We start from the raw sequence: 14,874 nt of genomic DNA, 5'->3' as shown, positions 1-14,874 counted from the left end.
CGAATGTCATTAATAAATACGATCTTTAATTACATTCGAAAACATTTAAAAGAAAAGAAAAGAGAAAAACAAAAGTGCGGGCAAGCCAAGACAGAAATTAAAGTTACTAAATGTAGACGGGCCTTAAAATTCAAAACAAAGCGGCTGAATAAAGTCTAAGCCTAGTCTACATAATACTCTTGTCTCCCGAATAGACGGGGGGTTCGCAGGGGGGGGTAAGAAAATTTTCTAAATTCTAATAAGCGGGGGGGGGTGGAATAAGAGGGGGGGGGGGTAATTTGAAGAAAGAATTTTTTAACTTATATATATTTTTTTTTATCTATATATATGTAACACGAACAAATAGTACAAAACTAAAGGTTCCTAGCCTCCCGCAAAAGAACCACTAGATCATACCGCCAGGAGGTAGGAACCCAAACTAAACTAACAATAAACTATTAAATGAACTAATAGATGGAAGAAAAAAACAAACTACAGAGGATAAATACTAACAGAAATGAAAAACAAAAACTAAAAGAGCTAGGAGAGCAGTTGGAGTAAGACTAAAATAACGGTCCCCCAAAACGGCTTGTATCACAGATAAATTTTATCGTTATACTCAATATATCATGATTTTGGATATTGCTAAAATCGGGGTCGCCATAAAGAAATATTCTACACAATGTTTTGGGATTAAATGGAAACAAGGTTATGTCAAGTTGAAGAAGGCTGTCGAACATAACAAGTCTGTTATTGGAGTAATCAGAGCAATGCATCAGGAAATGTTGTGTCGTTTCAACAGAATTACTTCGACAGTTGCAGAATGGGTCGATTGTGTCTGCAAAGTTATGTCTAAATTTGTGGTCCCGAAGATGACTGAAACCAACCCTTAATCGGTTAAGTACCGGGTGACCCACGAAAAAGTTCAGACGTTTCTCGACGTATTGAGGCCGAACAAATGTCCCAAAGTGCTTAGAGTTTAGATATTTAGAAAGTAGATATCCTAACTTAAAATTTGAGCTATCACTTTTTAAATTTGACCAATTTGTTCTCTACTTATGAGCCCGGGGGGGGGGTACTAGGGCAAGATGGGTCACGGGGATGCTCCGCTGGTCAGGGTACCTTTTCTAACCTCCACGAGTCCCAGGTAGGGTCGCAAAAACACCAAAATAGAAAAATCAGTCCCTCGTAGGGTGCCTTTTTTTGGAAAATTTGGGGAAAAAGTAGAAAATTTTGGAATTTCAGTCCCATTCAGGGTCACTTTTTTCGCAAATTTCGAGTCCCACGTAGGGTTCATTTTTCGAACCTCAGCGGAGCATCCCCGTCGGTTGACAAGGGTAGTACCCCCCCCCCGGGCTTATGAGCTTTTAAAGTCAAAATTCACTTTTCGGAAAGTGTAAAAAACACGTAAAAAAGGGGTATCAAATTTGGTATTTTTAGACGTTTTTGATATACAGTTTTTGAAAAAAAATCTGAAAAATCTACAAAAGCGCCAATTTTTATAAAAACTAGTCTTGTCTTAAACAAAAATTACTTTTAAAGGTGCTTTTATTAATTATTAATGTCATAAAACTCGTTAAATAAGTCAATTTGTAAGTGATTTTCTAATTGATTGCATAAATCTAATACCTCTTTTTTACGTGTTTTTTACAATTTCCGAAAAGTGAATTTTGACTTTAAAAGCTCATAAGTAGAGAACAAGTAGGTCAAATTTAAAAAGTGATAGCTCAAATTTTAAGTTAGGATATCTACTTTCTAAATATCAAAACTCCAAGCACTTTGGGACATTTGTTCGGCCTCAAGATGTCGGAAAACGTCTGAACTTTTTCGTGGGTCACCCGGTAGAACCACGCCATCGTTGTCACTAGCCCTGAAAACTGAGTTAGCGCAAGGTCTTAAAAATTTAAGAATCGCTTGTTTGAATAATGAAATAGAAGGAAGATTTCGTATATTTTCGCCCAGGTTTTTCCATTCATTGATGCAAAAGGGAAAAAAGGAGGCACGGTAATGTTCAGTCCTACAAAATGGTGCCTCAAATGGTGGTTGTATCCTCCGCCCTGCCCTACGTTCCTCCTCCCCTCTTTGGGGAGGAAGAACATTTGAGAGATAAGCAGGTGCAAAGCCATTGATTATTTTATAAAAGTAAATTAGTCTTCGACTTAGTCGCCTGTCCGACAGGCTTTCAAGACCTAACTCAAGATAAATTTTTTCTCTGGATGTTCCTCTGAAACATCCAGTTATTGCAAGACAAGCATCATATTGAACTGATTCTAGTTTTTCAGAAAAAGTGGAATTATCTGGACGATCATACACGACATCTCCATAATCTAGATGTGGTCTAATATGGGTTTTAAATATCGTGACTAGTGAATCCCTGGGTAGAAACTTACGAAGTCTGCGAATAAGACCAATACCTTGATTGGCTTTTTTAATTTTTTCATCAAGATGACGGTCAAAAGCCAGCTCATGATCAAGAATGAGACCAAGATGTTTTTGATGATCTTGTCGAGCAATGGCTGCGTTGTTAAAATAAATTTCTGGAAGATCAGGTAGATTTATCCTCCGAGTGAAGTACACTTCAACAGCCTGTTTAGAAGGATCAGGGTTGAAGGTCATTTTCCATTGATGAGCCCACTCACTAACCTTCTGCATGTCACTGTTCAATTCGTTTGAACAGCGAATATGATCAAGGATAAGGGAGAATATTGACGAGTCATCAGCAAAAATTTTGATCATGGAAATAATTCCTTCAGGGAGGTCGTTAATATATATCAGAAAGAAGAGCGGTCCTAGAATAGAGCCTTGAGGTACACCGGCCAAGACCTCCGTCCAATTGGAAGCTTGGCCATCAAGAACCACCCGCTGCAACCTACCTGAGAGAAAATTTTGAAGTAATGAGAGAAGGGGCCCGGACACACCATATGACTTAAGTTTGAAAATCAGCCCATCGTGCCAAACTCTGTCAAAGGCTTTGGAAATATCAAGAAATACTCCACGAGTATCTAGAGGTGGATTTGAATCGAAACCTACCAGGATGTCGTGCGTTATGGACAAAAGCTGGGACACACAAGAGTCACCCTTTGTTTTTATAAACAGGGACAACATTTGCTTTTTTCCAATTCGATGGAAAAACACAAGAATCTAGGGAAAATTGATAAACTTTCATAAGAGGTGTAACCAAGGATTCATCACAGATCTTAATCATCTGTATGGAGATGTCATCCCAACCATGCGCTTTGTTAGATGTAAGTGCGCGTATAAGGGCTAAAATTTTTGCTTCATCAAGAGCGATATTGTTTATTTCAAGAGTAGCAAAGCTTTGTTGTGGCAAAACACTATCAGTGTCTACGAGAGAGCACTGATTAGCAAAAAATTTGTTAAATATATTTGTTTTTGTTGGAACATCAGCAATGAGATTATTGCTGGAGTCTCGAACAGGGGGAATCCTTGGCGTCTTCCTCTTATGAAGAAATTTATTTAAAATGGACCAGTATTTTTTCGTTCCCAGATTTGGATCATTAAAATTAGTTGCTAAACGAGAAAAATAAGAATTTTTTGCATCTCTGACTTTGCATCTCTGACTTAACCGATATCAATTTCAACAACAAAAAAGAAACTTTAACAAAAATGTACACGTAAAATAAGAAGCAATACTAACAAAGAGGAAAATTTCAGCAAGTTTAAGCTCTATATACACTATAATAGAATAATGAATTATTCGAATTTAATTAGCGGGGGGGGGGTCTTAATAAGAGCAGGGGGATTGATTTTTTTCTCTTAACAATTAGCGGGGGGACGTCTATTCAGAAGACAAGAGTAGACAGTTCTAGGCTTTTAGGCCTTACTTTTGGTCTATAGGCATTGCTGTAGGTGGCCACTAGGAATCACCCCTACCGGAAATTGCTTATTAATAGGTTTAAACAATAAACAACTTTCACAAAAGATTTCAAAAAAAAAGAATGTTTAATTAAAAAACAACTGATTAGCTAAGATTTCGAAACTCTCTATTGTTTCATTAAAACCTCAGTGCGCATGCGATTTATCCGGAGAATTTCAATATTCAAAACAAGAAAAGCAGTGCTCATATCCCGAAGAGTAGAAGTTTTACGCTCGAAATGAAGGAGGGTATAACATAGCCTAGTCTAAGCCAGGCTCTATCCGATTATCAATCAAAAACAAACTTATCAAGAACATGCGAAACGAAAAGAAAAAGAACAAAGTAGAACACACAAACAGACGCAAAGTGACATACAGACTACCGCTATTAATATATAGGTTATCTATCTTCTAGGAAAAAAACAAGTTATATAATAAATATATCTTATAAATGCATACATACTGACAGTGCTATTTATGTGTCTCAATTTTTTTCTCAAATGCTTCTATGATATTTTGATTATTAGAAAGTTTGTAGTTCATATACTGTTGATGTGATAGAGAATCAAAAGCGTTACTTAAACTAGAGACTATGGCTGGACTTTGCTTTGAAAATCCAGTAAAGTGAACAAGGCCTAACATGCAAAGGGCTCTTTTTTGTAGAATAAACACCAAAATCTCCAAAAAATAAAAAGACTGAATTAAGTATGGAAAGCCAACATAAACTACAGATTTGAGCGATATTTGTAACGAAAGCAGCCAGCGAGGCGAACTTTTTTTCCGATGAGAGTATGTTTCAGCTAGAAATTTTGATCTGTTCTGATCAGATCTTCGAAAATTAATCAGCTAGAAATAATGTGTTCTGACGAGACAGGGGTATAATCAAGGTCATCTAACGTGTTCTTCTTGTCTAGGTAACCCTGAACACATCCAACCATAAAGTAGTAATAAATTTAGGGAGACAAATAGTGCGATAAAAATTTCCTAGAAATCAAAACACTTCATTTGTACAAAAACTTGAAGGGGTTGAAGGTAATAACATGTGGTCTCCTAGATTATAAGAACACATATTTCTAAAAAATCTCTCCGCCGGCTGCTTCTGTTGCAATACCGACAAGCTTTAAAGTTATATGATTACGCTATCTATTATGTTATACCGTGAAAAGCACAGCTCAAAATCATATATTTACGCTGTGCCGACGAATCGAGATTCTATTCATCGCGCAATCAGTGAAGACAAAAGTAACCATGACGACCATCCAAGATCTTGGATGAGCGTCATAGTCGATATTTTTATTCCCGTCGTTGAAAACACAACTTACAAAAAGTCATCAATGCTTTGTAAAAAGAGTCAGTGATAGAGAATCATAACATAAAGTCTGTCTATTATTTCGATTCAATTAAAGTGACATTTCCATAATTAAAAGTTTAGTAATTACTGTTATACATTTGGGGATCATGTAAAAGATTTCTTTCGAAATAAACTCATTTCAACTACACTTGGAGGTTTCTGGGGAGTTCGTAAATAGTAAACTGCATACTGATACAGTTTGCTAGACATTAATATGGTAATATTTGCTCTTCATCTTTGATTTTTTCTACAGTGATTAGATTGACACATGCGCGATAAAATTTCTATTATTTGTCTTCAGAGGTTACTATTTTCTTTGAAAACTTGACCTCTGATACTCAGGGTAATTATGTTAGCCTTTGCGTAGCACCAGGTTTATCGTTTTAGTATGACTGTATTAAATATGTGAATAGGTACCACGTTGGCTGTGACAACGAGTATTGTTATTAGGGAAAAAATAACACTTTGCCTTTGCAAGACCTCTTAAGAATTTTATTATTTTGTGAGAAATAAAAAAAGCAACATTTTATTTAGAGAAGATTGATAAAATAATGGTTATTGCAACTGTGACTGTTGCAGCCACGGCTGGTGTTGCCGGTGCCATAGTCATCGGGTCAGGAACTGCAACTGTATCTGTAGGAGCTGGTGGGGCTGCTGCCACAACTACAGTAGCATCAGGAGTAGGAGGAGCCGGGGCTATTGGAGCAGGATCTACTACAGCTGCGGTTGTTAGAGGGCTCGGATATAATACCTTAATGGGCTTAGCAGGAACGGTTGGGAACATGGGACCATCTGGTTTGATAGCCATGGGGCCATCTGGTTGGATAACCATTGGAGCAAATTGTGAACCAAAGTCAAACATCAATTGGGATTGTTGGAAACCCATCCTTCATGAGGAAGATAATTCAAAATCCACTGGAATCCTTTTGAAAGAGCTTGCTGCTGATGAGAGGGTCAAGACAATCAGTTTTGAGAACGATAACATTCACCTCACTGTAGAAAACATCTGGAATGAGAAATTTCAACTGTCTCTTGTCCAGTTACCTGAGCCTGTTGGTGGAGGGATCGCCTTTCATGCTGAGAGAATCTAGATATGTTTCTGGCACAGGATTGGCAAAATAAGAAGTGATGACTGTTTACGAATAATAAAAGTTATGATTATATGTTGTCCATAAAAGTATGACATGTTTAAATGAATTTATCCCCTTGAAAATTTTCTCTCCTTGAAAACTATGATTATTATTAAGCCAGAAAAATATCCCCTTCTCACAGAGCATTTGGGACCACTTCCAACTTGAAAAATTGTCCAAAGTTATACTCCAATTTTTGTCCCGCTAAAAATAATCAAATAAACAAATCCCCACTGAAAAACATTGTATTATTTTTTTATTCATCCACGTTGGATTTTTCTGACAATAAAATTCAAATCCCAAGCCATAAAAAAACACCCTACCGAGTGGTCTGTGAGAGGGGGTGTGTAGAAAAACATAATTTTGATATTTTGATTGAATTTCTTTACCTTTTAGCACATTTCATTTGTGAATAACAAATAAAGAATGCTTCAATTTTACGCGTTTTAGTCATTTATTATTTTTGGATTGATCGTGATTTGGCTTTTCCAGAAAAAAAACCGTGCACCCCCAGTTGAGGAGGTCCAACCTTTTGTGACCTACCCCCTTGGAATTCTAAGCAAATTTAGGATCATACCTCTCTGGAATTCCGAATTTTCACAAATTTTCAATCATTACCCCCTTGGAATTCCGCTTATTTTTGACGGATTTTCGTCTACCCTTATGGAATTCAACTGCATTTCAAACTTTACCCCCTTGGAACGGAAATGGGCCTCCTCAACAGGGGGTGCACGATTTTTTTCTGGAAAAGCCCATTCCGTAAGCCCTGGGTAGATTCTTGTACCAGATATTAGATCAGTTAAAGAATTTACCCGAAAGTCAATTTACTGACTAGAAAACTAATGAAGAATTTACCTACTACTGTTTAATTAATTTACTCCCCGCTGTTAAACAATTCACCCAATACAAGTTACTATTTTACTGTACCGGACGATTAGGGTCTTAGTAGTAAGTAATTTTCCTACCACAGTCGTAGGCGACCCGAAGTCTCTTCTTTCGATAGCTATCTACCCGAAGGTATGGGAGTAGGCCACTCTTTCTCTCTGGATCGCTCCACTTACTCTTGATCCTTCTAATAATTACTGAACATCAAGCAGATAGGCATCAAGTACCATTTTAGGAATCTTTGGTATGACCAGGCTACGGGTTGAGCCCACAGCCTTACGCACCGTAGCCAGATGTTTTACCACTGCACTATGGTCACTAAGCGCCTTAATCCCGGTAATCGGACGAAAAAAGGTGACCAAAACATTGAGTTTTCCGTTATTGAGCGAGAAAAATGTGTGTTGGAACTTAAGGACCAAGACTTACTTTTCAGGCATTAAAAAAGTTGTGGTGTTGGTTAGAAAGCGCATTTTTCCAAAGATGACAAGTCTCCCCCCAAACTTTGACGTCACATTACGTCATTGCGTCAGATTTTACCTGCATGGGTGTGGTTTGAGTGTGGTTATGTATCAGATTGGCTAGGAATTTGGTTATTATAAGCTAGGGTTAGAGTTGGAGCTCAAAACAAACACTCTTTTGTGATTTTCTAGTATAGTCTGTAGTTTGTACAATATGAATAGCCATTAATGATTTTTTTGGTATGTATGACGTTAGGTTTCTGATCAGCGGGACCTTGCTTTTAGTGGGTTCAAACCCCACCAGTGGCGATCCTTTAGAAATCATTCAATTAGTTGAAAAACATATAAAGTAACTTATAAAGTTCCAGAAAGTCAGAAAAAAACTGCGAACTAGAGTACTGAAAAGTACGAAATAAGTCCAAATGTGTCTTTCGCTTTTCCGAAGAAGCCACGACCGTGATACTTGCGGTACATCCATCTGAATAATGGCAGTTAAATGAACCTAAACACGCTTGACAAGCTTAGCAAGCAATCAATAAACATTTCTACTGGAAATCATTACAATTTTCAAGAAATACCGGTTTACGAGAGCAGAGTTCATAACTCAAAAATGTGATTTTTTTATATTTTTTTGTTGACTTTTAATGGTAAACACAATTGCATTTGTGAAATAACCGAGTGCAAACGGAATTATAATGAATCCAATATTTATTTATACACAGATTTCCCATTTCTAGATTAAAACTCTTAAGAAGGGGTTTTGATATTAAATTTGAGTACATTTCCTTTCAAGAATTTTCGGATCGGATGCTCTTAACTTCTTGAGTTTTAAACCTAAAAATGTTCTTAACTTGTTCTTAAGAATTTGGTCGTCGAAGCCTTATGTTCTTACATAGTTTGTTCTTATAAAAAACGTGTAAGGGTACGCAGAAGTATAGCGACTAGGAATTAGACCTTAGTGAGCATTGCGGTGTAAAAAAGTTTTAGGGCATTCCTTATCACCAGACGATTTTTTCAGCCAATTTTGCTAATGTGAGGTGTCCCAGCGGATCTGTGATTCTTACCTTTAAGTTTTATTTTCTAAATTATTTTCCACAGTGCACCTTTCTTGCATTTCCAAAGAAGCTTAATAGTTCCACTCTCAAGTCCTAAAGTCCTGCTGATCATCTCACGTAACACCCTTGTGTCATCACAGATCCGGTGGAACTCCACTCCACTGTAAAATTCGGCAAAAATTTCTACCCCGATGGGAAAATACCCTTGGGATTTCAGCCTTGCTGGGAAATTGATTTCGGGTTTCATCCCCACTCGAAATTCAATGTTTAAAAGTTGCACTCCAAAACCATCCCCACTGAATTCTTTTACCTTGGAACAATAGAATTTCTATCCCCATTGAGATTTCAATAGAAATTTTCCCACTAAGGAAAAAAGTTCAACCGGGGTTGTGAGACAGGGGTGTCACATATATATTTGAATGCTCTAAATAGCCCCCCCCCCCTCAGATCACACTATAGCTACTGTAGTGACTTATACAAAGACATGAAAAAAACATTTAAGGGATGGTTAGAAGAGAGGCAAAACAAAATGACAATGCATGATATTTGACACTGGCTCCTAAATGTAGTCATTACGGATAACTTGCGTGGTCAGATTACAAAAATATGAAATGATATTTGACAACTGAAGCCCATTCATTGGATAAAAGAAAAGGTTAAAACGTCCTTTTCAGAGTATTCTATGCTGACCTTTAGATCGAGATTTACTTGAAATTAAGAAATAAAGAAACATGTTTTGTAAGAGTTGTAACAATCTAGATTTTCAAGTCTGGTTAGTTTGTTTTTGCCAGAAATGTGACAAGCCCTATGTTTTCATTGTCATTTGCATAGAAACAACAACCATATAGAACTTATACTCAGAGTATCTTAACACATTTCTTGTCAAGCAGCAAGCATTATAGACGTTCTATTTAGAGGTTGAAGTTTATTATTTTTGTTAGACAACAATGGGTTTCGGTGAAATATCAGTGCATCAATGTCGACAGAAAAGCTATCTCTTCATTTTTACAATCGCTTCTTGTTTCCAAGTCATAATATCATCGTGCATTTTATTTGGTTATTCGTCATTACTGGTCATTTTCAAAGACTTACGACTTTACAGAACCTCTTGTGTGGAGAACCTTCACGCACAAAACGCAACAACTTTAATGACATTACAACAACAAATACCAAACCAATCATGTACGGCTAGGGATGAAGCTCTCAATTTGCCGTTTGCTGTTGGTGTTATTTTCTTTTCAGTGGTCAAAATACCACTAGGAAGTATTATTGATTCTTTTGGTGCAAAATCGTCACAATATATTGGATGGTATGTATCCCAACCTGTCACGAATTGTGTTATTTTATTTTATTTCTTGATATTTTATTCCTGTTTGGAACGATTTTTCACATGAAGCCTTTTAAGAGAGCGAGGAAATTCTGGTAAAAAAAAGTTCACCTTGGTATATAGCCATACTGATGGTTTTTTAATGTTTTTTTACCAGGGTTAAACATATTTTTCTCCTGTCTCCTATTTAGATAGGTGTGTTTACGCAACTTTCTCCTTTTATTTTAGTTGCACTCTGATGCTGTTTGGTTTAAGCATGGCTTACATTGAAGAAGGTAATTTTTCTTATTCGTAGGATACGTCCACACGTTAGAAATCTTTTATTTTGCTTTTACTTTTCGTTTATCGTTCATTTTCTCTCCAGAATGCATTTTGTAAAATAAGAAATCATTTTTCGATCGATTCTTTCCCCTGTGCATTTTCACAGTCGATTTTTGTCTACCACAAAAAAAACTAATGAGACATTTATTGAGAAGCTACCCTAAGTAAAATAACAGCAGTGCTTTCCCTGACCCAACCTTTGATTAATGTTTTGCCGAAATTCCTTTCCACTTTGAGATTTCTTTGGATTTCTAAAATTTTATTTTAGATTATTATTTTATATATTCGTTTGCTTATAAGTTTAGAATGTTTGATGATTTTGTAGTTTTTGAAAAGTCAAGTCTGATTAACAGTGACGACCCAAAGGGTGGTAAATGTCTCCAACATAAAGAAACAGTGTGCTCCCAAAAGTATAGAAAAAAAGTTATTTTTTTGGAAAGAGTAAGTATCTTGAAACTTCAAAAAAATAACGAGAAATGCAAAGAGCAGAGAGATAAATGAATAAAGATTAGCTCCAGTGAAAAATCGTGCCCGGTGAGAAAAATACCGAAAAATTCCATCCCCATTGGAAATCTTACTGCGATAGAAACCATGATTTTGCAAATCCTCCTTGGCGTTTTTAGCTGTAAATGATTTAATCTTAAACACTACTTGCGACATCTAAATTTCTTTGATGTTATGGTTTTATGCATTTTAAAACGTACCAGGGTGACCATGAAAATCTTAAAATTTCACACGGGTTTAATTTACAGGTCTCAAAATCTCATGGGAGAGATTGTGACCGGATGACTGATACAGGGAGTGTGTTATATATACGAAAGGTTAAAATATTTTCATTGGGTCGGAATAAAATTCATATTGAAATCCTTATGGGGAAATAAATTCTATTGTTTCAAGGTTAAAAAGTCATTGAATTTCAAGCGGGGATGAAATCAAAGTCGTTTTCCAAGTTGGAATGAAATTTAAGAGTATTTTCCCATCGGGAACGAAATTTTGGCCAAATTTTCCAGCGAGACTGGGATCCCAATGGTTTTGACACAGTAGTACAGACAGGGTTTTGCTTAGAAGAAGCTTGTTCTAGTTTGGCTTTAAATTTAGCTAATTCTGATTTGATTATTCACTTACTGATACAAAACACCTTATCGCTTTATATTTCAGGCAAAGAATATTTGTTATTTATCTCGTTCGTTTTTCTTTCCATCTCATCCTCCTTGTTAATGCTATGTCCATATCAGGTTAGTATTTTACAAACTACAACATGATGTTTCATTGGCTGTGAAAAGGTATATAAAAGCAATCCAAGAGAAAGAAGATCAACTAGTTATTAGCGAGTTTATGTATTCGAGATAAATCGAAGGAGAATGTATAAAGCAAAGTTGACATGCCCTCAAAATTGCCGTCCATTTTGCTCGACGATGGTAAAGACACCAAAATATCGTCGTCCGTTTAGGTGAGCAAAAGTGATATAGAGCCGTACATCAACTATCGACTTTGTTTTCACTTACCGTCACCCTCGATATCCTTCGATACATAAACTCGAAAATGTGCAGAGGAGTGAAAATAAATACTGAAGGTTTCATTTTACAGCATAAAACAGTATATCAGGAAGTCAAAGAGAAATATTAACTTGTGGCTGATGTCTTAGCATTATTAGTTAAATTATTTGGCTTGCATTTCCCAGGTTTGCTTGAATTTTTTATTCGACTTGTTAGACAACCAGAGTTCTCATAGTGAGATATGGCCGAAAATAGTCATCGAGATATTAACTGATGTCTTTGTTTTGGTTTTTTAGGTGTCGAATATTTTGTTCGTCAAGAATAGAGCACTTTCACTTTCGTTATTGAGTGGATGTGTGGACGGCTCGACGGTCATTTTCATCATTTTTCTGGTGAGTCTCTTTACTCAATTAAAATAATCACCAAAAGTATCTAGCCTAACAGTTAATTATGTTCTAAGATAATTAGTAGAGAAAGGACCAGGGCTGTTGTTTAAAAAGACATACTTCTTGCAATAATTTTCCCAATTGAATCAGAGTTTCCAAATTGGACACATGTTTTTTTTTGAACGTTTTTTAAGGAAGTCTGGGAGGCTTTCGAAAAAAACAAGGAATTAATTTTGGAAAATAGACGCATTCAAATGAAATGCGAGCCATGCATCTTGAGAGGACGCTTATTTACACCCCCTTTCTCACAGACCCCATTGGGGATAATAAAGCCATTGTGGACTGAAACTTGATGGGGATTGATATTATCTTTTTTTTTATGGTCAGGGATTTCAATTATTTTGTTTTCAAGTCAGAAAATTCAGGGGAATAGGGTAAATAGCAAACACTTTGCAGTTAAGATTGGTTTATTTGATTATTTTCAGTGGGATAGAATTAGCAGGGTAATTTTCGACCGGGACGATATCTTGGCCAATTTTTTCAGTGGGAAGGGTTCCCAATGGGTCTGTGAGAAAGGGTAGAACTTGGATAATTTCATCGTTTTTTCTTTTCTGCTGTATCTATTTTGTTCCAAATACAGTTGTCTTTTATCAGTCACTTCCTCCCATAGAAAATGATGGATGCATTGGATGCAAAAATGCTCCATTTACCTAAACCTTAAAGTTACTTTGTTGTGATTGATTCTTGAAAATATTGGATATATTTTACTTTTGGTGTTATGGAATATTGTATTGTATGGTATGTATTTTGGTTTTATAAGTTGCATTCGTTGAGGTAAGCATGCAACGCGAGGGGTAGTTTACTGATGAGCACTCCCGTGTCTATCTTATAGATATAAATGGGGGTCGGGACTCAGAGTTTGTAAGACAGGGTTTAGGAAAAGGGCGAAGGGTTTTATTATTTGGTTTTCATTTTTTGTTCAAGGGATTTGATAAGATAGACCAGAAGTGTTTCAAAAACAACAAAAGCGAAAAAACAAACATTTTCGGAACATTTGGCAAATGAAAAGTAACATTACCCCTCTCACACAATTTGTTTTGGACTTGGAGCTGGATGGAATTGAAATAAATGGGCTTGAACTGGAAAGCCTACACACAAGAATCAAAAGTTTTAAGAGCTTTACAAAAAAGTTTTTCAGACGTCAGACGTCTATGATTAGCAAATCTTAAAAACCGATGTCGGCTATTATTTATCCGACATGAGCCTTTTGTTGGTAAGTATAAAAAGCTAATAAAAAATGACCACGACATTATGCATAGTGTGAAGGTCATTAAGCTAACCCACGTTGTCACAAAAGACCATGGTTACCCACTGGGAGAAGAATACGAAATTACAAGTAGGAAGGGGTAAATAGATCATTTGGCTGAGGGGATTCTCATCTTAAACCATGGTCTTATCTCCGCCATTTTTAAATCATTGGATGACTTTTACCTTACTTTTTTATCCTTTTTAACAGGAAATTTATCAGAAGCATATCACGTTTTCAAGTATCTGTATATCATATGCTGTTGGCGCATCATGTATTTTGATGATTGCAACAACATTTCTTTATCCAACAAAAGAAGTTCTACAAGCGTTCATTGATGTTGAGACTGTTAACAACATTCGTCCTCAGCTCTCGGATGATGAAGATACAGATGATGAAAATCTTGTTGATACAGCATCTTCTCATGTCATGCGATCACAAGATTTCGCTTCTAACTCTATAATGTCAAGTTATCAGATGTACCATGAAGCAATTCACAAGTAAGCTGAGCTAAAACTTTATATCAAATCAAATTTGTATGACTCAAAAACTGACGTAACAAGTAAAACCAGTTGACTCCAAAAATTTGACGGGATTTCCCGAAACCACTTAAAGCCGGTCTCCACTTGCACGCACTGCGATCGCACTTTCTGGCTCCCATCCATTTTTCTTGGAAAAAAAATACTTCATAAAAATATAGCACGCGCTCGAAAAATTAACCGTCACGTCAGATTGCACCAATGGAGTTGCTACATTTTTCTTTTGACCAATAGCGTGGAAGCTTTGCTCGAAAGTTAGTCTAGCAAGATCGACGACTATTAGACAATTAAAATATGCAAAAAAAATTTAGTCGTCTAGCAACTGTGCACTAACTCCAAACAAAAAAGTTTCATATCGCAATAAAATTTTTCCCGAAAAAAATTTGAAATAAATGTGTGTGGATTTGTGGTTAAAAAGTTCATTGAGTTGATTTTTTTTGAGTTGTGCTTATAAATTGTTTTCTCGCTACGCAAGTTTTTGCGTAGCAGGTCCCGGTATCTATAAAGCTGGAACACCGGATTCTTCCAGTCGTTTTAAACTAAATCCGATCATTATTTTGTGTTTTACTAGATATAGCTTACACTAAGCCACCTAATATAATAAATAAATATATTTAATATATAAAATAAAGCATAGGTTGGTTCATGAAGAAATAATATAAGATCGTTATTTTTAACAATGTCAAGAATATATCTAAATAAAAATGATGGGTTGGTTTTAAAATGACAATAAAACAATCCATCAAATAAAAATATGGGCTAAGC

General features: G+C 36.1%; 1 protein-coding gene across 1 annotated transcript; it reads left to right on the top strand.

The window, feature by feature from the left end:
- Nucleotides 1-9,422: 9,422 nt before the first annotated feature.
- LOC136817764 (equilibrative nucleobase transporter 1-like) lies at nucleotides 9,423-14,070 on the top strand (the record flags this gene model as incomplete). Its single annotated transcript, XM_067074081.1, is given in 5 exon segments — nucleotides 9,423-10,043; nucleotides 10,290-10,336; nucleotides 11,541-11,617; nucleotides 12,175-12,270; nucleotides 13,781-14,070. Coding segments are annotated over 5 exon segments (872 nt in total), but the record flags the coding sequence as incomplete, so codon positions are not given.
- Nucleotides 14,071-14,874: the final 804 nt, after the last annotated feature.

Source organism: Clytia hemisphaerica, unplaced genomic scaffold (assembly GCF_902728285.1).
Source record: "Clytia hemisphaerica strain Z4C2 unplaced genomic scaffold, Clytia hemisphaerica genome assembly, whole genome shotgun sequence".
NCBI classification, from domain to species: domain Eukaryota; kingdom Metazoa; phylum Cnidaria; class Hydrozoa; order Leptothecata; family Clytiidae; genus Clytia; species Clytia hemisphaerica.
This window is presented reverse-complemented; position numbering and strand designations above follow the sequence as displayed.